Source organism: Hemiscyllium ocellatum, chromosome 46 (genome assembly GCF_020745735.1).
Source record: "Hemiscyllium ocellatum isolate sHemOce1 chromosome 46, sHemOce1.pat.X.cur, whole genome shotgun sequence".
Taxonomy (NCBI): Eukaryota; Metazoa; Chordata; class Chondrichthyes; order Orectolobiformes; family Hemiscylliidae; genus Hemiscyllium; species Hemiscyllium ocellatum.
In genome coordinates, this window is record NC_083446.1 from 2,442,817 (window position 1) to 2,464,501 (window position 21,685).

Sequence of the window (21,685 nt, forward strand, 5' to 3'; positions counted from 1 at the left end):
GCTGCAAAGATGCTGGAGGTTAGAGTCGAGAGAGTGCGGTGCTGGAAAAGCGCAGCAGGTCAGGCAGCATCCGAGGAGCAGGAGAGTCGACGTTTCGGGCATGAGCCCTTCATCTCTTTTAAGTATGATAACATTTTCTTCAACTGACCCTCCACTGTACCCTCCTGGTGCCTCTCATTGGGGGCTGAAGATGTCCAACCCAGCCCACAAAACCTGCCCGGGCGTGGAGCGTCGGCGGGCTATCCTGGCTGGGTGGGTGAGGCCAGTGGTCCCGGTTCAGAAACTGAGGCCAGTCAAGGAGACGGGGAGCAAGGGGTCTGCACCATGAGGCGTGCCTGCTGTCAATCTCCACAGCTCTGTGATGCACGCCATGGTCGAATGGCCGCTCACTTTGCATTTCAGACACGGGCGGGTGACTGGAAAGGCCGTAACGGGTGAGCTACAGCTCGAACCCCTCCCCGATCACGGCTACAATGCGGTTACGATCCATCTTATGTGTGGTACCTCAGACCCGGCACCTTCTCGTCCCTTTGTGAGTCACGGACTGAACGCACTGTCTTGTATTTCCTGCCTCTCAGTGCGATCGCCGTCTCCCCCCACCCCCCTGGGGAGTTATTTAAGGGGCTCTGTCCTGGGGCTGGTGGGTTGTGTTACACGAGGGAGAACTCGATGCGAATCATTGACCGGTTTCCTCATGTCACAGACTCACCCGAACCTGACCCTCAGCCCAACCCAGGTGCTCTCCGCTCTCAAGGGAAAAGCACGCAACTCATCCCATCCTTCACAGGAACAGTAGGAGGCCACTCAGCCCCTCCCCTCCAGTCTGTCCCACGGGAACAGCAGGAGGCCACTCAGCCCCTCCTCCTGACTGAATGGCGGAGCAGGATTGATGGGCTGAGTGGCCTGATTTTGGGAACCCCACCCCCTGCAAGTTCCCCTCCGAGCCCCTCACCATCCCGACTTGGAAATATCTCGCCGTTCCCTCAGTGTGGCTGGGTCAGAATCCTGGGATTCCCTCCCGAAGGGACACTGTGGGTCTACCCACAGCACATGGGCTGCAGCGGGTCAAGGTGGCAGCTCACCCCCCACCTTCCCAAGGGGGGCAACTAGGGACGGGGGCAGTTAATCCTGGACCCAGCCAGAGACACTGGCTTCCTCATGAGATTATCCAAAATGCCAGATAAAATCATCACTCCGAATGGAAGACCGGGCAGTGGGTACCGCTGGGGTGACCATGGGCTAGAGGGTGTACTGCCAACTAAACAGAGGAATAAGAGCCGGGTTTAAGCAGGACAGAAGGGGGCCGAAGGGCCTGAGGTCTGTTCAGGGCAGACAGCTGACCAGGGACTGGGATTGGCTCCGGGTCTGGGCACAGCTCATACCATGGGCACCTCCACACAATCACAGAGGCCCCCTCACCCCCCCCCCCCCCCCCCGACCCTCCTCTGCCAATTGGGTGGGAATATTGCATCGCATCTGAACGGGGGGGGGGAGGGGAAGCGCTCCCCCCCAACCTCAGCCCAGCGATCAGCTGGACCTGATCAGGAGCAGGGAGACAGAGAGAGAGACAGAGGGAGACAGAGAGGGAGGGAGAGAGAGGGAGACACAGAGACAGAGGGAGAGAGAGGGAGGGAGACAGAGAGAGAGGGAGAGAGACAGAGAGAGGGAGAGAGACAGAGAGAGAGGGAGACAGAGAGAGAGAGACAGAGAGGGAGGGAGAGAGAGGGAGACAGAGAGAGAGAGACAGAGAGAGGGAGACAGAGAGAGAGGGAGAGAGAGGGAGACAGAGAGAGAGAGACAGAGAGGGAGGGAGAGAGAGGGAGACAGAGAGGGAGGGAGAGAGAGGGAGACAGAGAGAGAGAGAGACAGAGAGAGACACACGGACCTGGATCCCGGTAATAACACTCCGTCCTCATCCGACCGTCCGCCGCTTTCTGTCCCTGCGAGGAGAGACAGGGGAGCAGCAGGAAAGGGAGACAGAGACAGACACAGAGAGAGAGACACAGACAGACACAGAGAGAGCGGCTGGGTGCAGGCCGGCCGGGCAGAGTCACGCAGCAGCCGGTGAGTGCACAGACCGCTCCATGTACATCCCAGAGCGGGGAGCGTTCCGAGAGAGAGCCGCTGGGCACAGTCCCCTCCCCAACACCCGCACCCCCACCCCCCCACATCCCCACACCCCACACCCCACACCCCCCACACCCCTACACCCCACACACCCCACCCCCCACATCCCCCACCACCCCCCACATCCCCCTACCCCTTACACCCCACACACCCTACACCCCCTACCCCCCACACCCCACACCCCCTACCCCCCACACATCCCCCACATCCCCCACACCCCCCCACACACACCCCCACACCCTCAAACCCTCAAACCCCACATCCCACACACCTCACACCCCCACACCCCACATCCCCACCCCACCCCTCTACAGCCCCCAACCCACACCCACACCCCACACCACAACCCCCCCCCACACCCACAGTGTACCCAGTCAGTCGCGTGTTACCCACAGTGTACCCAGTCTATCCCGTGTTACCCACGGTGTACCCAGTCAGTCGCGTGTTACCCACAGTGTACCCAGTCTATCCCGTGTTACCCACGGTGTACCCAGTCAGTCCCGTGTTACCCACAGTGTACCCAGTCAGTCCCGTGTTACCCACGGTGTACCCAGTCTATCCCGTGTTACCCACGGTGTACCCAGTCAGTCCCGTGTTACCCACAGTGTACCCAGTCAGTCCCGTGTTTCCCACAGTGTACCCAGTCAGTCCCATGTTACCCACAGTGTACCCAGTCAGTCGCGTGTTACCCACGGTGTACCCAGTCAGTCCCGTGTTACCCACAGTGTACCCAGTCTATCCCGTGTTACCCACGGTGTACCCAGTCAGTCGCGTGTTACCCACGGTGTACCCAGTCAGTCCCATGTTACCCACAGTGTACCCAGTCAGTCCCGTGTTACTCACGGTGTACCCAGTCAGTCCCGTGTTACTCACGGTGTACCCAGTCTATCCCGTGTTACCCACAGTGTACCCAGTCAGTCCCGTGTTACCCACAGTGTACCCAGTCTATCCCGTGTTACTCACAGTGTACCCAGTCAGTCCCGTGTTACCCACAGTGTACCCAGTCAGTCCCGTGTTACTCACGGTGTACCCAGTCAGTCCCGTGTTACCCACGGTGTACCCAGTCAGTCCCGTGTTACGGTGTACCCAGTCAGTCCCGTGTTAGTTACACTCCATGCAGCTCATTCGATCTTAATTATTTAGTATTGAGTCAATCTCATGTGAGTTTGACTGTCTCCTGTCAATCCAACGTTCCTTACCCTCTGTGCAGTCAATTCCATGTAAATGACACATTAAAGACTAAATCCTATTTTACCGACAAGGTCAACTCATAATTCCGTATTCGGGACACTCTACCATTTCAATACCACTTGGGTTACTCTCTCCCAGTGATCTCATGTCCATTAGATGGTATCCTGTCCTTCCTGCGATGTAGGGGGTTACAGAGATAGGGAGGGGGTGTAGGGGTTGTAGGGGGTTACAGAGATAGGGAGGGGGTGTAGGGGCTGGAGGGGGTTACAGAGATAGGGAGGAGGTGTAGGGGCTGGAGGGGGTTACAGAGATAGGGAGGGGGTGTAGGGGCTAGAGGGGGTTACAGAGATAGGAAGGAGGTGTAGGGGCTGGAGGGGGCTACAGAGCTAGGGAGGGGGTGTAGGGGCTGGAGGGGGTTACAGAGATAGGGAGGGGGTGTAGGGGCTGGAGGGGGTTACAGAGATAGGGAGGGGATATAGGGGCTGGAGGGGGTTACAGAGGTGGGGGGTGTAGGGGCTGGAGAGGGTGACAGAGATAGGGAGGGGGTGTAGGGGCTGGAGGGGGTTACAGAGATAGGGAGGGGGTGTAGGGGCTGGAGGGGGTTACAGAGATAGGGAGGGGATATAGGGGCTGGAGGGGGTTACAGAGATGGGGGGTGTAGGGGCTGGAGAGGGTGACAGAGATAGGGAGGGGGTGTAGGGGCTGGAGGGGGTTACAGAGATAGGGAGGGGGTGTAGGGGCTGGAGGGGGTTACAGAGATAGGGAGGGGGTGTAGGGGCTGGATGGGGTTACAGAGATAGGGATGGCATTAAATTTCATGTCACTGTGTTATCCTGAGCTAATACAGTACGTGGTTGGGTTAAATATGATTAATTGTGTGTTATTGTTTACTGTCCCTCTGATCTTTTGGTCTGACTGAGTTGAACTGTATCAGTTTGTTAATTGCACGTATGTTCTGTTGGAGCACTCTCCATCCCCCTGATACCCTGTCACTTTCAGCCCCATTGTATTTCACCCGTGACTTCAACCTAATCACCAGGTTCTATTCCAATTCAGCAGGACGTTCAGGGACTGGCTCCTGGGCTTTTGGGGCTGACTTTAAAGCATGCGTCTGAAAGTGGACAGTTTGTGAGTCCTGTCACTAGCTGACTGTCCTGGTGGGACAGATGGCCCCCAGTTTCCCCTCATCCTTCTCCACCTCCCTCCCTGTCCTCTGATCTCAGGACTTGCGCTGGATTGACATCTCCTTGGGTAGAAATCAGTTCACTGTGATCAAACATTCTCTCCATCTCTCTCCCTCCGCCTCTCCATCTCTCTCCCTCCGCCTCTCCATCTCTCTCCCTCCGCCTCTCCATCTCTCTCCCTCCGCCTCTCCATCTCTCTCCCTCCGCCTCTCCATCTCTCACCCTCCGCCTCTCCATCTCTCTCCCTCCGCCTCTCCATCTCTCTCCCTCCGCCTCTCCATCTCTCTCCCTCCGCCTCTCCATCTCTCTCCCTCCGCCTCTCCATCTCTTTCCTCCTCTCTCTCTCCTTCCATCTTTTTCCCTCTCTCTCTTTCCATCTCTCTCCCTCTCCCACTACCTCCTTGCACCTCTCTCCTTCTGTCTCTCTCTCTTGCCTTTCATCTCTCTCTCCCTCTCTCCTCCCATCTCGCTCCCCCTCCCTCTCCCTCCCTTCCCTCCCTCTTCCTCCCTGCTCTCTCTTTCTCTCTATCTCTCTCTATCCCTCTCCCTCCCATCATCCTTCTCTATCCCTCTCTCTCTCTAGCCCTCTTTCTTTATCCCTGTGTCAGTATTGGGAGAGCTGTCCCTCCCACTGCCCAAGCGCCATCCTGACCCCACAGGGTCACCCTCCCTGACGTCTGGGGCCCTGTGTCAGTATTGGGAGAGCTGTCCCTCCCACTGCCTGAGCAACATCCTGACTCAGTCACACTGACAGAATCCTACCTTCCCGACAATCTCCCTGACCCCACCTGATTATCGCCATCCCTGGATAGGTGCTGTCCCACCATCGGGACTGACCTGGCAGAGGGAGGGGTACAGTGGGTTACAGTTTGGGTGGGGTGGGGAGTTGCTCAGGGCTTGCCCAGTTTTGTCTCTGGACCCCATGGAGTCTCATGGCTTCAGGTTAATCAGGGACAAGGAACCCCCCCTCGCTGATGTCCCCATACCGGCCTCCCTCGGCTGATGGATCAGTATCCTCCATGTGGGACAACATTTGGAGGAGGCACTGAGGGTGGGGAGCGCACAGAATGCCCTCTGGGTGGGGGATTTCAGTGCCCCCCCCCCACCAAGGATGACTCAGCAGCAGCGTTACTGATGGAGCTGGTCGGGTCCTAAAGGACTCAGTTGCTAGACTGGGGTCTGCAGCAGGTAGTGAGGGGACCAACAGGAGGGGAAATACATTCCTGACCTCCTCCTTCCCAAACTGCTGGCTGCAGGTGTATCTGTCCGTGACAGTATCGGTGAGAGTGACCCCCCGCACGGTCCGTGTGGAGATAAAGCCCCCCCTTCACATTGAGAATCCCCTCCATCGTGTTGTGTGGCACTATCACCACGCTCAATGGGACAGACATCGAACCGATCTAGCAGCTCAAGGCGAGGGGTCCATGAGGGGCTGTGGGTCATCACCAGCAGCAGGACTGTCCCCCAGCTCAATCTGGGACCTCATGGCCTGGCATGTCCCCCCACTCAACCATAACCACCAGGCCTGGTTCAATGGAGAGGGCAGGAGGGTATGTCAGGGACAGCACCAGGCAGGACCTGAGGATGAGGTGCCAACCTGGGGAAGCTACCAAACAGGGCCACGTGCCAATAGCAGTAGCAAGTGACAGGCAGAGCTAACTGAGCCAGCAGATCAGATCTGCAGTGCCCTCACACCCGGGGGGAAGGGTGGGGGACGATTAAACAGCTCACGAGGGGAGGAAGCTTCACATATCTCCCCTTCCTCAGGGAAGGGGGAGCCCAGCACATCAGGGCTAAGGATAAGGCGAAAACACTCACAGTAATCTTCCCAAAAACCACACTGGTACAGGGGTGTGAGAGAGAGGGAGGGTTAGAGGGACCTCCTCAGATACAGGAGTGTGTGAGGGAGAGGGGGTTAGAGGGTCCTCCTCAGATACAGGAGTGTGTGAGGGAGAGGGGGTTAGAGGGTCCTCCTCAGATACAGGAGTGTGTGAGGGAGAGGGGGTTAGAGGGACCTCCTCAGATACAGGAGTGTGTGAGGGAGGGTTAGAGGGACCTCCTCAGATACAGGAGTGTGTGAGGGAGGGTTAGAGGGACCTCCTCAGATACAGGAGTGTGTGAGGGAGGGTTAGAGGGACCTCCTCAGATACAGGAGTGTGTGAGGGAGGGAGGGTTAGAGGGACCTCCCCAGGTACAGGAGTGTGTGAGGGAGGGTTAGAGGGACCTCCTCAGATACAGGAGTGTGTGAGGGAGGGTTAGAGGGACCTCCCCAGATACAGGAGTGTGGGAGGGAGGGAGGGTTAGAGACCTCCCCAGGTACAGGAGTGTGTGAGGGAGGGTTAGAGGGACCTCCTCAGATACAGGAGTGTGTGAGGGAGGGTTAGAGGGACCTCCCCAGGTACAGGAGTGTGTGAGGGAGGGTTAGAGGGACCTCCCCAGGTACAGGAGTGTGTGAGGGAGAGGGGGTTAGAGGGACCTCCCCAGATACAGGAGTGTGTGAGGGAGGGAGGGTTAGAGGGACCTCCCCAGGTACAGGAGTGTGTGAGGGAGAGGGGGTTAGAGGGACCTCCCCAGATACAGGAGTGTGTGAGGGAGGGAGGGTTAGAGGGACCTCCCCAGATACAGGAGTGTGTGAGGGAGGGAGGGTTAGAGGGACCTCCCCAGATACAGGAGTGTATGAGGGGAGTGAGGAGGCCGATGTTAGACACCTGACTGGATACAGGTGCCCTTCCATTTGTGAGGTGAATTAATTATAAGAGTGAGTGTTGTCTGTGGGATTTGATTTGGTGAAATTCGAATATTAATAATAATGAAGGGAGGGAGAGAGGCAGCACGGTCTGTTGGCTCTGTCAGAGACCAGTTAATTATTGGGTTGTGCTTTTGGGAAAACTGTGAAGTTTCAAACATTAATGTTATGGTGGCTCAGTGGTTAGCACGGCAGCCTCCCAGCGCCAGGGACCTGGGTTCGATCCCACCCTCGGGGAAACTGTCTGTGTGGGGTTTGCACGTTCTCCCCGGGTCTGCCTGGGTTTCCTCCCACAGTCCAAAGATGTGCAGGTTAGGGTGGGTTGGCCGTGGGAAATTGTCCCATAGTGCCCAGGGATGTGCAGGTTAGGGTGGGTTGGCCGTGGGAAATTGCCCCATAGTGCCCAGGGATGTGCAGGTTAGGGTGGATTGGCCATGGGAAATTGTCCTATGGTGCCCAGGGATGTGCAGGGTAGGGTGGATTGGCCATGGGAAATTGTCCCATAGTGCCCAGGGATGTGCAGGTTAGGGTGGATTGGCCGTGGGAAATTGTCCCATAGTGCCCAGGGATGTGCAGGTTAGGGTGGATTGGCCGTGGGAAATTGTCCCATAGTGCCCAGGGATATACAGGTTACGGTGGATTGACCATGGGGAATTGTCCCATAGTGCCCAGGGATGTGCAGGTTAGGGTGGATTGGCCATGGGAAATTGTCCCATAGTGCCCAGGGATGTGCAGGTTAGGGTGGATTGGCCATGGGAAATTGTCCCATAGTGCCCAGGGATGTGCAGGTTAGGGTGGATTGGCCATGGGAAATTGTCCCATAGTGCCCAGGGATGTGCAGGTTAGGGTGGATTGGCCTTGGGAAATTGTCCCATAGTGTCCAGGGATGTGCAGGTTAGGGTGGATTGGCCATGGGAAATTGTCCCATAGTGTCCAGGGATGTGCAGGTTAGGGTGGATTGGCCATGGGAAATTGTCCCATAGTGCCCAGGGATGTGCAGGTTCGGGTGGGTTGGCCGTGGGGGAATTGCTGGAATAGGGGGTGGGTCTGGGTTGGTCGGGGTGGACCCAATGGGCCAAATGGCCTGTGTCCGTGCAGTCGGGAGTGGACGGCCATGACCAACATCCCGTTAAAGCCCGTCCTCCCACCACACCCTCTGATTGGCTGTTGTGCACACTCCCGGCTGTGTCTCCTCTGACCAACGTAGTGATTGGATGGGCAGCTCAACTTTGGGAGGTGTCGCTACTACATCTCAACCTCCAACAACAGAACCCTGCATTTATCTAGCGCAGTACGACATCCTGGTCAGCCCCTCCCAGGATCATGGACAGGATCTCCCACTCTCAGTCAGGCATGGTTGGGTTTAAAGATTATCTTGAAGGAGAGAGAGAGAGAGAGAGAGAGGGAGAGAGAGAGATTGGTAGAGGGAGAGGGAGAGAGATAGGTAGAGGGAGAGAGAGATAGAGAGAGAGAGAGAGAGAGAGATAGGTAGAGGGAGAGAGTGAGTGAGTGAGAGAGTGAGCGACAGAGAGTGAGAGAGTGAGAGACAGAGAGTGAGAGACAGAGAGTGAGAGAGAGAGTGAGTGAGAGAGAGAGAGAGAGAGATAGGTAGAGAGAGTGAGTGAGTGAGAGAGTGAGCGACAGAGAGTGAGAGACAGAGTGAGAGAGAGAGAGAGAGAGAGAGATAGGTAGAGGGAGAGAGAGAGTGAGAGAGAGAGAGAGAGAGAGAGAGTGAGAGACAGACAGAGAGTGAGAGAGAGAGAGAGAGATAGGTAGAGGGAGAGAGTGAGTGAGAGAGAGAGTGAGAGAGTGAGTGAGAGAGAGAGAGAGATGGAGGGAAAATAGAGGCACCGTCTGCCCAGTCAGGCGGGTGTGTCAAAGATCCCACAGCCGCTATTGGAAGGAGAGCAGGGAGAGGGGAGTTCTCCCCAGGGTCCTGAGCCCAATATTGATCCCTCAACCAACATAACTGCGCCCAGATGATCTGGGTCACTCCCACCTGGCTGGGTGTGGGATCGCGCTGTGCTCTGCAGACAGACAGTCTCTGATTGGCTGTTGAGAGGCCCCGAGGTGAACAGACGCAGAGGTTTGTGGGCCTGGGGATGAGAGGACAGTGGGTGGATTTGAGGTCAGGTTGGGATGGTGTGGGGAGAGTTGGTGGGAGTGCGGAGGGAGTCACACACTGGACTGACCCGTTTCCCCCCCCGTTCCCCCTCCCCCTCTCAGCCACCCTCACTGTGACTCGCAGCGACAGGCAACCGTGGGACGATGGGAACCCGAAAACTCTTTCTGGGATTGATGGTGGTCACTGCTGTCAGCATCCTGCTGCTCCACAACTCGCACTTCAACTGGGAGAGCCGTCGCCAGAGGAACTGCAGCACAGACAGGTACAGATCTCAGTGCTCTCCTTCATACCGGCCCACTGTCACACACCCATTCCACGCTCTCACCACCCCATGGGGACATTCAGGGGAGGGGGAACAGCAAGCCCACACCAGCGCGACCACACACACCTCCCCCGGTCCCCGTGTCCCACACTCGGAGTTACCGTGTACACAGTCCCCGGTCTCCGCGTCCCCCACTCGGAGTTACCATGTACACAGTCCCCGGTCCCCGTGTCCCACACTCGGAGTTACCGTGTACACACTCCCTGGTCTCAGTGTCCCCCACTCGGAGTTACCGTGTACACACTCCCCGTGTCCCACACTCGGAGTTACCGTGTACACAGTCCCCGGTCTCCGTGTCCCACACTCGGAGTTACCGTGTACACAGTCCCCGGTCTCCGTGTCCCACACTTGGAGTTACCGTGTACACAGTCCCCGGTCTCCGTGTCCCACACTCGGAGTTACCGTGTACACAGTCCCCGGTCTCCGTGTCCCACACTCGGAGTTACCGTGTACACAGTCCCCGGTCTCCGTGTCCCACACTCGGTGTTACCGTGTACACAGTCCCCGGTCTCCGTGTCCCACACTCGGAGTTACCGTGTACACAGTCCCCGGTCTCCGTGTCCCACACTCGGAGTTACCGTGTACACAGTCCCCGGTCCCTGTGTCCCACACTCGGAGTTACCGTGTACACAGTCCCCGGTCTCCGTGTCCCACACTCGGAGTTACCGTGTACACAGTCCCCGGTCCCTGTGTCCCACACTCGGAGTTACCGTGTACACAGTCCCCGGTCCCCGTGTCCCACACTCGGAGTTACCGTGTACACACTCCCCGTGTCCCTCGCTCGGAGTTACCGTGCACACAGTCCCCGGTCTGCGTGTCCCACACTCGGAGTCACCGTGTACACAGTCCCCGTGTCCCACACTCGGAGTTACCGTGTACACAGTCCCCGTGTCCCACACTCGGAGTAACCGTGTACACAGTCCCCGGTCTCTGTGTCCCACACTCGGAGTTACCGTGTACACAGTCCCCGGTCTCCGTGTCCCACACTCGGAGTTACCGTGTACACAGTCCCCGGTCTCCGTGTCCCACACTCGGAGTTACCGTGTACACAGTCCCCGGTCTCCGTGTCCCACACTCGGAGTTACCGTGTACACAGTCCCCGGTCTCCGTGTCCCACACTCGGAGTTACCGTGTACACAGTCCCCGGTCTCCGTGTCCCACACTCGGAGTTACCGTGTACACAGTCCCCGGTCTCCGTGTCCCACACTCGGAGTTACCGTGTACACAGTCCCTGTGTCCCACACTCGGAGTTACCGTGTACACAGTCCCTGTGTCCCACACTCGGAGTCACCATGCCCGTGGACGATGCTGGTTTCCATGGTATTCCGGTTTGGAGATAGCTGAAGGGGAATGGTTTTGGCTGTGCCCGATGCTCCGGGATTGCCGGTACCTGTTGGTTGTGTTAGGGGTTGGGTATGTTTGGGACCTTGTTGTACAGTCACTGCCTGACCCCATCCCCGAGGGGAAGGTGTTTCGTTCACTCTGTGACTCATGTTTTCTCTCTTCTTTACTCTCTCTCCTTCCCCATCCCCCACTCTCTCTCTCTCCCCAACTCTCCTTCACTCCCTCCATCCCTCACCCCATCTCACTCCTGCCTCCCTCTCTCTTCCTCTCCCTTCCCCTCCTGCTCCCTCCATATGGCCTCAATCATCCTTTCCCCTCTCCCCATCTCTCTCCTCATCCCACCCTCCCCTCACCCTCAATAACTCACTTCCCTCCCCCTCATCTCTCCTCCTATACCCCTTGCTGCTACCCTCCCCTCACCTCACCTCTCACCTCTCTCCTCACCCCTCGCCTCTCCTCCTCCCCTCACCTCTCTCCTCACCCCTCACCTCTCTCCTCACCCCTCACCTCTCTCCTCACCCCTCACCTCTCCCCACACCCCTCACCCCTCACCCCTCACCTCTCTCCTCACCCCTCACCTCTCTCCTCACCCCTCACCTCTCCCCACACCCCTCACCCCTCACCTCTCTCCTCACCCCTCACCTCTCCTCCTCCCCTCACCTCTCCCCACACCCCTCACCTCACCCCTCACCTCTCCCCTCACCCCTCGCCTCTCCTCCTCCCCTCACCTCTCCCCACACCCCTCACCTCTCTCCTCACCCCTCACCCCTCCCCTCTCCCCACACCCCTCACCCCTCCCCTCTCCCCTCACCCCTCACCTCTCCTCCTCCCCTCACCTCTCCCCACACCCCTCACCTCACCCCTCACCTCTCCCCTCACCCCTCGCCTCTCCTCCTCCCCTCACCTCTCCCCACACCCCTCACCTCTCTCCTCACCCCTCACCTCTCCCCACACCCCTCACCTCTCCCCACACCCCTCACCTCACCCCTCACCTCTCCCCTCACCCCTCACCTCTCCCCACACCCCTCACCTCACCCCTCACCTCTCTCCTCACCCCTCACCTCTCCCCACACCCCTCACCCCTCACCCCTCACCCCTCACCTCTCTCCTCACCCCTCACCTCTCCCCACACCCCACACCCCTCACCTCTCTCCTCACCTCTCCCCTCTCCCCTCACCCCTCACCCCTCACCCCTCACCCCTCGCCTCTCCCCTCACCCCACACCTCTCCCCTCGCCTCCCACCTCTCTCCTCTCCTCACCCTCCACCCCTCACCTCTCTCCTCTCCTCACCCCACACTCCTCACCTCTCCCCTCCCCTCTCCCCTCTCCCCTCTCCCCTCACCCCTCTCCCCTCACCCCTCACTCCTCACCTCTCCCCTCACCTCTCGCCTCTCCCTTCACCTCTCCCCTCACCTCTCCCCTCACCTCTTCACTCTTCCCTCGCCCCCCACCTCTCTCCTCTCCTCACCCTCCACCCCTCACCTCTCTCCTCTCCTCACCCCACACTCCTCACCTCTCCCCTCCCCTCTCCCCTCTCCCCTCTCCCCTCACCCCTCACCCCTCACCCCTCACCTCTCCCCTCACCTCCTCCAACATCCCTCGCCTCTCCCCACACCCATCGCCTCTCTCCTCACCTCTCCCCTCTCCCCTCCCCTCCCCTCTCCCCCAACCCCTCTGCCTCCTACCCCTCCCACCCACCACCCCCGGCCCCCCGACAGTTCTCCCCCAGGCCAGGACCCCCGCTCCCCGACCCCTTGCCCCTCTGACTCCTGCCCCCTGGGCGGTGCCCGCGCTCCGAAGCAGACAGCGGTGGTCTTCCTGAAGACCCACAAAACCGCTGGCAGCACGGTGCAGAACATCCTGTTCCGCTTTGCGGAACGTCACGGCATTACCGTGGCACTGCCGGGGGGCCTGTGCGGGGAACGGGACCACCAGTTCTGTTACCCGCGCAGGTTCAGTCGCCGGTACGTGCACCCTCTGACCCGGGCCCCGGGCATCGTGGCTTCCCACCTCCGGCCGGGCCTATCCGAACTCCGAAGCCTGGCTCCCGCCGGTGCCGCCTTCATCACCATCATCCGCGAGCCTGCCGCCATGTTCGAGTCCCTCTTCTCCTACTACGGCCAGCACTCGGCGTCCTTCCGGAACGTTCCGGCCCGCTCCATCGCCGCCTTCCTCCGCAGGCCCGAGGCCTACTACCTCCCCGGGGAGCGCTACGCCATGTACGCCCGCAACTCTCTGCTCTTTGACCTGGGCGGCGATCCCAACCGTGACCCTGGTGACGAGGCCTACCTGCAGGCCTTCATCCTGGGCCTGGAGTCCGTCTTCTCCCTGGTCATGGTGGCCGAGTACTTCGATGAGTCCCTGGTGCTCCTGCGCCGGCTGCTGTCCTGGGAGCTGGAGGACATCACCTACGTGAGGCTGAACGCCCGGAGTGCGGCATCCCGGTCCCGGCTAGGCCGGGAGCAGGCCGAGCGGGCCCGTCGCTGGAACTGGCTGGACACCCAGCTCTACAGGCACTTCAACGCCAGCCTGTGGGCCAAGCTGAGGGCCCTGGGGCCTGAGTGCCTGGGCCAGGAGCTCACCCTCCTGAGGCAGGCCAACCGCAGGTTGGCCCGAGACTGCTTTGGGCCCGAGGCCGGGCCTGAAGCCTCACCGCCCGCCCGCCAGGCCTCCCAGATCCGGGACAAGGAACTGCGGCCTTGGCAGCCCAGCCACAGTGTCAGCATCCTGGGCTACGAGCTACCCCGAAACCTCTCCCTGCCCCCTGCCCTGGCCACCTCCTGCCTGCGCCTCATCACCCCCGAGGTCTCCTACTCCCGCCGTCTCCTCAGGAAGACCACTGACAGGCATGCCAGTGAGAACTGGGCCCAAGGCCTGAGCTAGGCCTCAGGCCTCCGCGACCCTGTAGAAAACCATCTGGGAGCAACTCAGTTGAGAAATCATCCCTCCATCCGTGAATTAATGCTCTCTCGTGCGGTGTGCCTGTCATCGACTGGGCCCAGTATTTATTGCCCTGCCCCTAATTGCCCCTTGAGACGGTGTGTTCGAGGGTTGTCCCTGAGGGAGGGAATCCCAGGATTCTGACCCAGCCACACTGAGGGAACGGCGAGATATTTCCAAGTCGGGATGGTGAGGGGCTCGGAGGGGAACTTGCAGGGGGTGGTGTTCCCGTGTACCTGCTGCCCCTTGTCCTTCTGGATGGAAGTGGCCGTGGGTTTGGAAGGTGACTTAAAGATGTCGATCAGTAACACTTCAGTGAGTTAACCCTCGATGAATTCATTGATAACCCGACTGCCAGACGCTGCCAACTGATTATCCACCAACTCCTCGTTAATCAGCAAATTAATAACGGAGTATTATTTACTTCTGCTGTCGATCAGCAGCCAATCACTGAAAATCAATTAATTCCAGTATTGATCGACAATTAATAGCCAAATATTAATTAATTCCAATATTGATCAATAATTAATAACTGGATATTAATCAATTCCAGTACAATCGATAATTAATAACAGAATATTAATTATTTTCAGTATTGATCAATAATTAACTGAATATTAATCAATTCCAGTATGATTGATAATTAATAACTGAATATTAATTATTTCCAGTATTGTTCAATAATTAATTACTGAATATTAATCAATTCCAGTACAATTGATCATGAATAACTGAATATTAATTATTTCCAGTGTTGATCAATAATTAATAACTGAATATTAATCAATTCTGGTATGATTGATAATTAATAAGTGAATATTAATTATTTCCAGTATTGTTCAATAATTAATTACTGAATATTAATGAATTCCAGAACAATTGATCGTGAATAACTGAATATTAATTATTTCCAGTGTTAATCAATAATTAATTACTGAATATTAATTATTTCCAGTATGATTGATAATTAATAACTGAATATTAATTAATTCTGTTATTGATTGACAATTAACAACCCCAAGTAATAATGAATTTGGGGATCAAATAACAATTAATGACTGAGTCAGAATTACTTCTGACATCAACTAATAATTAATGAGCGAATATCAACGCAGTCCATTATTGATCCTCAGTAATTGAGCTGACTGCTCATTAACAATTGAAATATTCATTTATTGATGAAGTGCTCAGTGGTTGGTGTAGAGCGTTGGGTTACTGGAACAGCACAGTGGGCCAGGCAGTGTCCGAGTACCAGGGGAGTCAGTGATTCAGGCAGAAACCCTTCATCAGGAACAAACGTTCGGTCGTTAGTTATTCACCGGATAACGAACGGGGTGAAAGGGTTGGTCAGGTGTTCAGTTGGTAATTAGTTAATGGATCAATGATTAGTTAACCCTGACTAAAGGACTGATCCTTAATATCAGGGAGGGCAGTGGGGGGGGGGAGGGGGGTGGGATGCTCATACCAAGTTGCGAGCTGATGTTGAAGGCCTGACTGATGGACTGGGGGGGGTAGGGGTCCATCCTGGGATGGGCTGGATCACCCCATGACACAACACGACCATCTGATCGGTGACCTCTTGTCACTGATGCCCGTGAATCATTGTCCCTGGTATATCTCTGACCAGCAGCTCACCCACCACCACCCACCTCCCCCAAAAAGGCTAACCCCCTCTGCTGACCCCCTCCACCTACCCCCCAGTGGGTGTTGTTGTTGGGGGGAGGGGAGCGAGCTACATGGAAGATCGCAGGGCAACGGTGATGCCTCCCTTTGTTGAGTTGCCCCACTGCTCCCCAACCTCACTTGCCCACACCTCACCGATGAGAGAGAGAGAGATGCTGCAACCTGCCCCACCCCTCCCCCTTATCACTCCCTTCCCCCACCCCCCACCCCCAGAAACAGGGGGAGGGGGGAAGATGAGGTGCCCCACTTGGATCACCCCCCAACAAACCTCGCGCCCTCCAAACCGCAGAGCTCGTGCCCACCTCCCTTCCCCACCTCCCAGGCTGGCTGGCACCCAACAGGAAGAACCAACGTGCTCCTTGATGATTCCTTCCACAGTTGAATGTCCAGCTCCAAGTGATGGGCCAATGACATACAGAGCTGGTGCGATGGCAGAGCTGTGCGAGAGAAAGGGGAGGGGGGGTGGGGAGAGCTGGGGGCGGAGGTGGTGTGCAATGGAAATGGCGCAGCTGACCCAGAGGCCAGGAGGAGAGAGTGGGCACGCTGCCCCTCGGACACGACAACAAAATAAAGGAGATCATTGAGGAACGCGAATCAATGTGTGGGGTTTTCATTCTCACATCCAACACACACGCTCCAGGAACCAGCTGGGCCAGGGGTCCAGGAAGACCAGTACCCCATCCACACACCGCTCGACTCACACCCTGCAACACAGACACATCAGCACCGCACTGTCCGAGGGTCAGTGCTGAGGGAGCGGGCACTGTCGGAGGGTCAGTGCTGAGGGAGCGGGCACTGTCGGAGGGTCAGTGCTGAGGGAGAGGGCACTGTCGGAGGGTCAGTGCTGAGGGAGCGGGCACTGTCGGAGGGTCAGTGCTGAGGGAGTGCGGCACTGTCAGAGGGTCAGTGCTGAGGGAGTGGGCACTGTCGGAGGGTCAGTGCTGAGGGAGTGGGCACTGTCGGAGGGTCAGTGCTGAGGGAGTGTGCCCTGTCAGAGGGTCAGTGCTGAGGGAATGGGCACTGTCGGAGGGTCAGTGCTGAGGGAGTGGGCACTGTCGGAGGGTCAGTGCTGAGGGAGTGGACACTGTCGGAGGACATGATATTCCCACAGTGTCCAGGGGGAGGCGATATTCCCACAGTGTCCGAGAGAAGGTGATATTCCCACAGTTTCCTGGGGGAGGTAATAATCCCATAGTGGCCAGGGGGAGGCGATATTCCCACAGTCTCCAGGGGGAGTCGATATTCCCACAGTGTCCATGGGGAGGCGATATTCCCAGTGTCCAGGGGGAGGTGATATTCCCATAGTGTCCGGGGGGAGGCAATATTCCCAAAATGTCCAATGGGAGGTGATATTCCCGCAGCGTCCTGGGGGAGGTGATATTCCCACAGTGTCCAGGGGGAGGGGATATTCCCACAGTTTCCTGGGGGAGGTGATATTCCCACAGTGACCAGGGGGAGGCGATATTCCCAGAGTGTCCAGGGGGAGGTGATATTCCCAGAGTGTCCAGTGGGAGGCGATATTCCCACAGTGTCAGGGGGAGGGGGTATACCCACAGTGTCCAGAGGGAGGCGATATTCCCACAGTGTCCAGGGGAAGGTGATATTCCCACAGTGTCCAGAGGGAGGCGATATTCCCACAGTGTCCAGGGGGAGGGGATATTCCCAGAGTGTCCGGAGGGAGGTGATATTCCCACAGTGTCCAGGTGGAGGCGAAATTCCCACAGTGTCCAGGGGGAGGTGATAATCCCACAGTGACCAGGGGGAGGCGATATTCCCACAGTGTCCATGGGGAGGTGATAATCGCACAGTGTCCAGAGGGAGGCGATATTCCAACAGTATCCACGGGGAGGTGATATTCCCACAGTGTCCAGAGGAGGTGATATTCCCACAGTGTCCATGGGGAGGCGATATTCCCAGTGTCCAGGGGAAGGTGATGTTCCCAGTGTCCGGTGGGAGGCGATATTCCCAGAGTGTCCGGGGGAGGCGATATTCCCACAGTGTGCAGGGGAGGTGATATTCCCACATTGTCCAGAGGGAGTCGATATTCCAACACTATCCAGGGGGAGGCGATATTCCCACAGTGTCCAGAAGAAGTGATATTCCCACAGTATCCACGGGGAGGTGATATTCCAACAGTATTGAAGGGGAGGCGATATTCCCACAGTGTCCAGAGGAGGTGATATTCCCACAGTATCCACGGGGAGGTGATATTCCAACAGTATCCAAGGGGAGGCAATATTCCCAGAGTGTCATGGGAAAGCGATATTCCCACAGTGTCCAGGGGGAGGTGATATTTCCACAGTGTCTTGGGAGGGAGAAGATATTCCCAAAGTGTCCAGGGGAAGGGGATATTCTCACAGTGTCTGGGGAAAGCAATATTCCCAGTGTCCGGGGGAGCGGATATTCCCACAATGTCCGGTGGGAGCCGATATTACCAGAGTTTCCAGGGGGAGGCAATATTCCCACAGTGTACAGGGGGAGGCGATATTCCCACAGTGTCCAGGGGGAGGCAATATTCCCACAGTGTACAGGGGGAGGCAATATTCCCAGAGTGTCCGGGGGGATGCGATATTCCCAGAGTGTCCGGGGGAGGCGATATTTCCACAGTGTCCAGAGGGAGGCGATATTCCAACAGTGTCCGGAGGGAGGGGAAATTCCCACAGTGTCCAGTGGGAGGCGATATTCCCAGAGTGTCCAGGAGGAGGCGATATTCCCACAGTGTCCGGAGGGAGGGGATATTCCCACAGTGTCCAGGGGGAGGTGATATTCCCACAGTGACCAGGGGGAGGCGATATTCCCACAGTGTCCAGGGGGAGGTGATATTCCCACAGTGTCCAGGGGGAGGGGATATATCCACAGAGTCCGGGGGGGGGTGATATTCCCACAGTCTCCAGGGGGAGGCGATATTCCAACAGTATCCATGGGGTGGTGATATTCCCACAGTGTCCAGGGGGAGGTGATATTCCCACAGTATCCAGGGGGAGGCGATATTCCCACAGTGTCCAGGGGGAGGTGATATTCCCACAGTATCCAGGGGGAGGCGATATTCCCACAGTGTCCAGGGGGAGGTGATATTCCCACAGTGTCCTGGGGGAGGGGATATATCCACAGGGTCCAGGGGGAGGCGATATTCCCAGAGTGTCCGGGGGAAGGGGATATTCCCACAGTATCCAGGGGGAGGCGATATTCCCACAGTGTCCTGGGGGAGGTGATATTCCCAGAGTGTCCAGGGGAAGGGGATATTCCCACAGTATCCAGGGGGAGGCGATATTCCCACAGTGTCCAGGGGGAGGCGATATTCCCACAGTGTCCGAGAGGAGGTGATATTCCCAGAGTGTCCGGGGGAGGTGATATTCCCACAGTGTCCAGGGGAAGGGAATATTCCCACAGTGTCCAGGGGGAGGCGATATTCCCACAGTGTGCTGGGGAAGGGGATATTCCCACAGTGTCCAGGGGGAGGCAATATTCTCACAGTGTCCAGGGGGAGGTGATATTCCCAGAGTGTCCGGGGGAGGCGATATTCCCACAGTGTCCGGGGGAGGGGATATTCCCACAGTGTCCGAGAGGTGGTGATATTCCCAGAGTGTCCGGGGGAGGTGATATTCCCACAGTATCCGGTGGGGGGCGATATTCCCACAGTGTGCAGGGGGAGGTGATATTCCCAGAGTGTCCAGAGGGAGGCGATATTCCAACAGTATCCACGGGGAGGCGATATTCCCAGAGTGTCCAAGGGGAGGCGATGTTCCCAATGTCCAGGGGGAGGTGATATTCCCACAGTGTCCATGGGGAGGCGATGTTCCCAATGTCCAGGGGGAGGCGATATTCCCACAGTGTCCAGGGGAGGTGATATTCACACAGTGTCCATGGGGAAGCGATATTCCCAGTGTCCTGGGGGTGGTGATATTCCCAGTGTCCAGGGCGAGGGGATATTCCTACTGTGTCCAGGGGGAGACGATATTCCCACAGTGTCCAGGGGTAGGCGATATTCTCACAGTGTCCGGTGGGAGACAATATTCTCACAGTGTCCAGGGCAAGGGGATATTCCCACTGTGTCCAGGGGGAGACGATATTCTCACAGTGTCCAGGGGGAGGGGATATTCCCACAGTATCGGGGGGAGGGGATATTCCCACAATGTCCGGGGGTGGGGGGGTGATATTCCCACAGTGTCGAGGGGGAGGGGATATTCCCACAGTATCGGGGGGAGGCGATATTTCCAGAGTGTCCAGGGGGAGGCGATATTCCCGCAGTGTCCAGGGGGAGGTGATATTCCCACAGTATCCAGGAGGAGGCGATATTCCCACAGTGTCCAGGGGGAGGTGATATTCTGACAGTGTCCAGGAGGAGGCGATATTCCCACAGTATCCAGGAGGAGGCGATATTCCCACAGTGACCAGGGGGAGGCGATATTCCCACAGTGTCCTGGTGGAGGCGATCTTCCCACAGTGTCCAGGGGAAGGGGATATTCCTACAGTGTCCAGGGGGAGGCGATATTCCCACAGTGTCCAGGGGGAGGTGATATTCCCAGAGTGTCCGGGGGAAGGGGATATTCCTACAGTGTCCAGGGGAAGGGGATATTCCCACAGTGTCCAGGGGGAGGTGATATTCCCACAGTGTCCAGGGGAAGGGGATATTCCCACAGTGTCCAGGGGGAGGCGATATTCCCACAGTGTCCTGGGGGAGGCGATCTTCCCACAGTGTTCGAGAGGAGGTGATATTCCCACAGTGACCAGGGGGAGGCGATATTCCCACAGTGTCCAGGGGGAGGCAATATTCCCATAATGTCCAGGGGGAGGCGATATTCCCACAGTGTCCAGAGGGAGGCGATATTCCCACAGTGTCCAGGGGGAGGTGATATTCCCACAGTGTCCAGGGGAAGGGGATATTCCCACAGTGTCCAGGGGGAGGCGATATTCCCACAGTGTCCTGGGGGAGGCGATCTTCCCACAGTGTTCGAGAGGAGGTGATATTCCCACAGTGACCAGGGGGAGGCGATATTCCCACAGTGTCCAGGGGGAGGCAATATTCCCATAATGTCCAGGGGGAGGCGATATTCCCACAGTGTCCAGAGGGAGGCGATATTCCCACAGTGTCCTGGGGGAGGCGATCTTCCCACAGTGTTCGAGAGGAGGTGATATTCCCACAGTGACCAGGGGGAGGCGATATTCCCACAGTGTCCAGGGGGAGGCAATATTCCCATAATGTCCAGGGGGAGGCGATATTCCCACAGTGTCCAGAGGGAGGCGATATTCCCACAGTGTCCAGGGGGAGGTGATATTCTCACAGTGTCCAGGGCAAGGGGATATTCCCACAGTGTCCAGGGGGAGGTGATATTCTCACAGTGTCCAGGGGGAGGCGATATTCCCACAGTGTCCAGAGGGAGGCGATATTCCCACAGTGTCCAGGGGGAGGTGATATTCTCACAGTGTCCAGGGCAAGGGGATATTCCCACAGTGTCCAGAGGGAGGCGATATTCCCACAGTGTCCAGGGGGAGGTGATATTCCCACAGTGTCCAGGGGGAGGCGATATTCCCACAGTGTCCGGGGGAGGGGATATTCCCACAGTATCCGGTGGGGGAGGGGCGATATTCCCACAGTGTCTGAGAGGAGGTGTTATTCCCAGAGTGTCCGGGGGAGGTGATATTCCCACAGTATCCGGTGGGGGGCGATATTCCCACAGTGTCCAGGGGGATGTGATGTTCCCAATGTCCAGGGGGAGGCGATATTCCCACAGTGTCCAGGGGAGGTGATATTCCCACAGTGTCCATGGGGAGGTGATGTTCCCAATGTCCAGTGGGAGGTGATATTCACACAGTGTCCTGGGCGAGGGGATATTCACACAGTGTCCATGTGGAAGCGATATTCCCAGTGTCCTGGGGGTGGTGATATTCCCACAGTGTCCAGGGCGAGGGGATATTCCTACTGTGTCCAGGGGGAGGCGATATTCTCACAGTGTCCAGTGGGAGACGATATTCCCAGAGTGTCCAGGGCAAGGGGATATTCCCACAGTGTCCAGGGGGAGAC

General features: G+C 57.4%; 1 protein-coding gene across 1 annotated transcript; it reads left to right on the top strand.

Annotated features, from left to right (window-relative positions):
* Window positions 1–1,849: 1,849 nt before the first annotated feature.
* On the top strand, window positions 1,850–14,441 carry gal3st3 (galactose-3-O-sulfotransferase 3). Its single transcript, XM_060855707.1, has 3 exons — window positions 1,850–2,064; window positions 9,475–9,635; window positions 12,759–14,441. Exons 2-3 carry the CDS (start codon window positions 9,517–9,519, stop codon window positions 13,921–13,923), a joined length of 1,284 nt encoding a protein of 427 aa, XP_060711690.1. The 5' UTR covers window positions 1,850–2,064; window positions 9,475–9,516; the 3' UTR covers window positions 13,924–14,441.
* Window positions 14,442–21,685: the final 7,244 nt, after the last annotated feature.

Coding starts and splice junctions, on each gene's coding strand:
- gal3st3 (XM_060855707.1), top strand. CDS start 9,517: ATGGGAACCCGAAAACTCTTTCTGGGATTGATGGTGGTCACTGCTGTC. Junction 9,636..12,758: donor AGGAACTGCAGCACAGACAG/GTACAGATCTCA, acceptor GCCCCCCGACAG/TTCTCCCCCAGGCCAGGACC.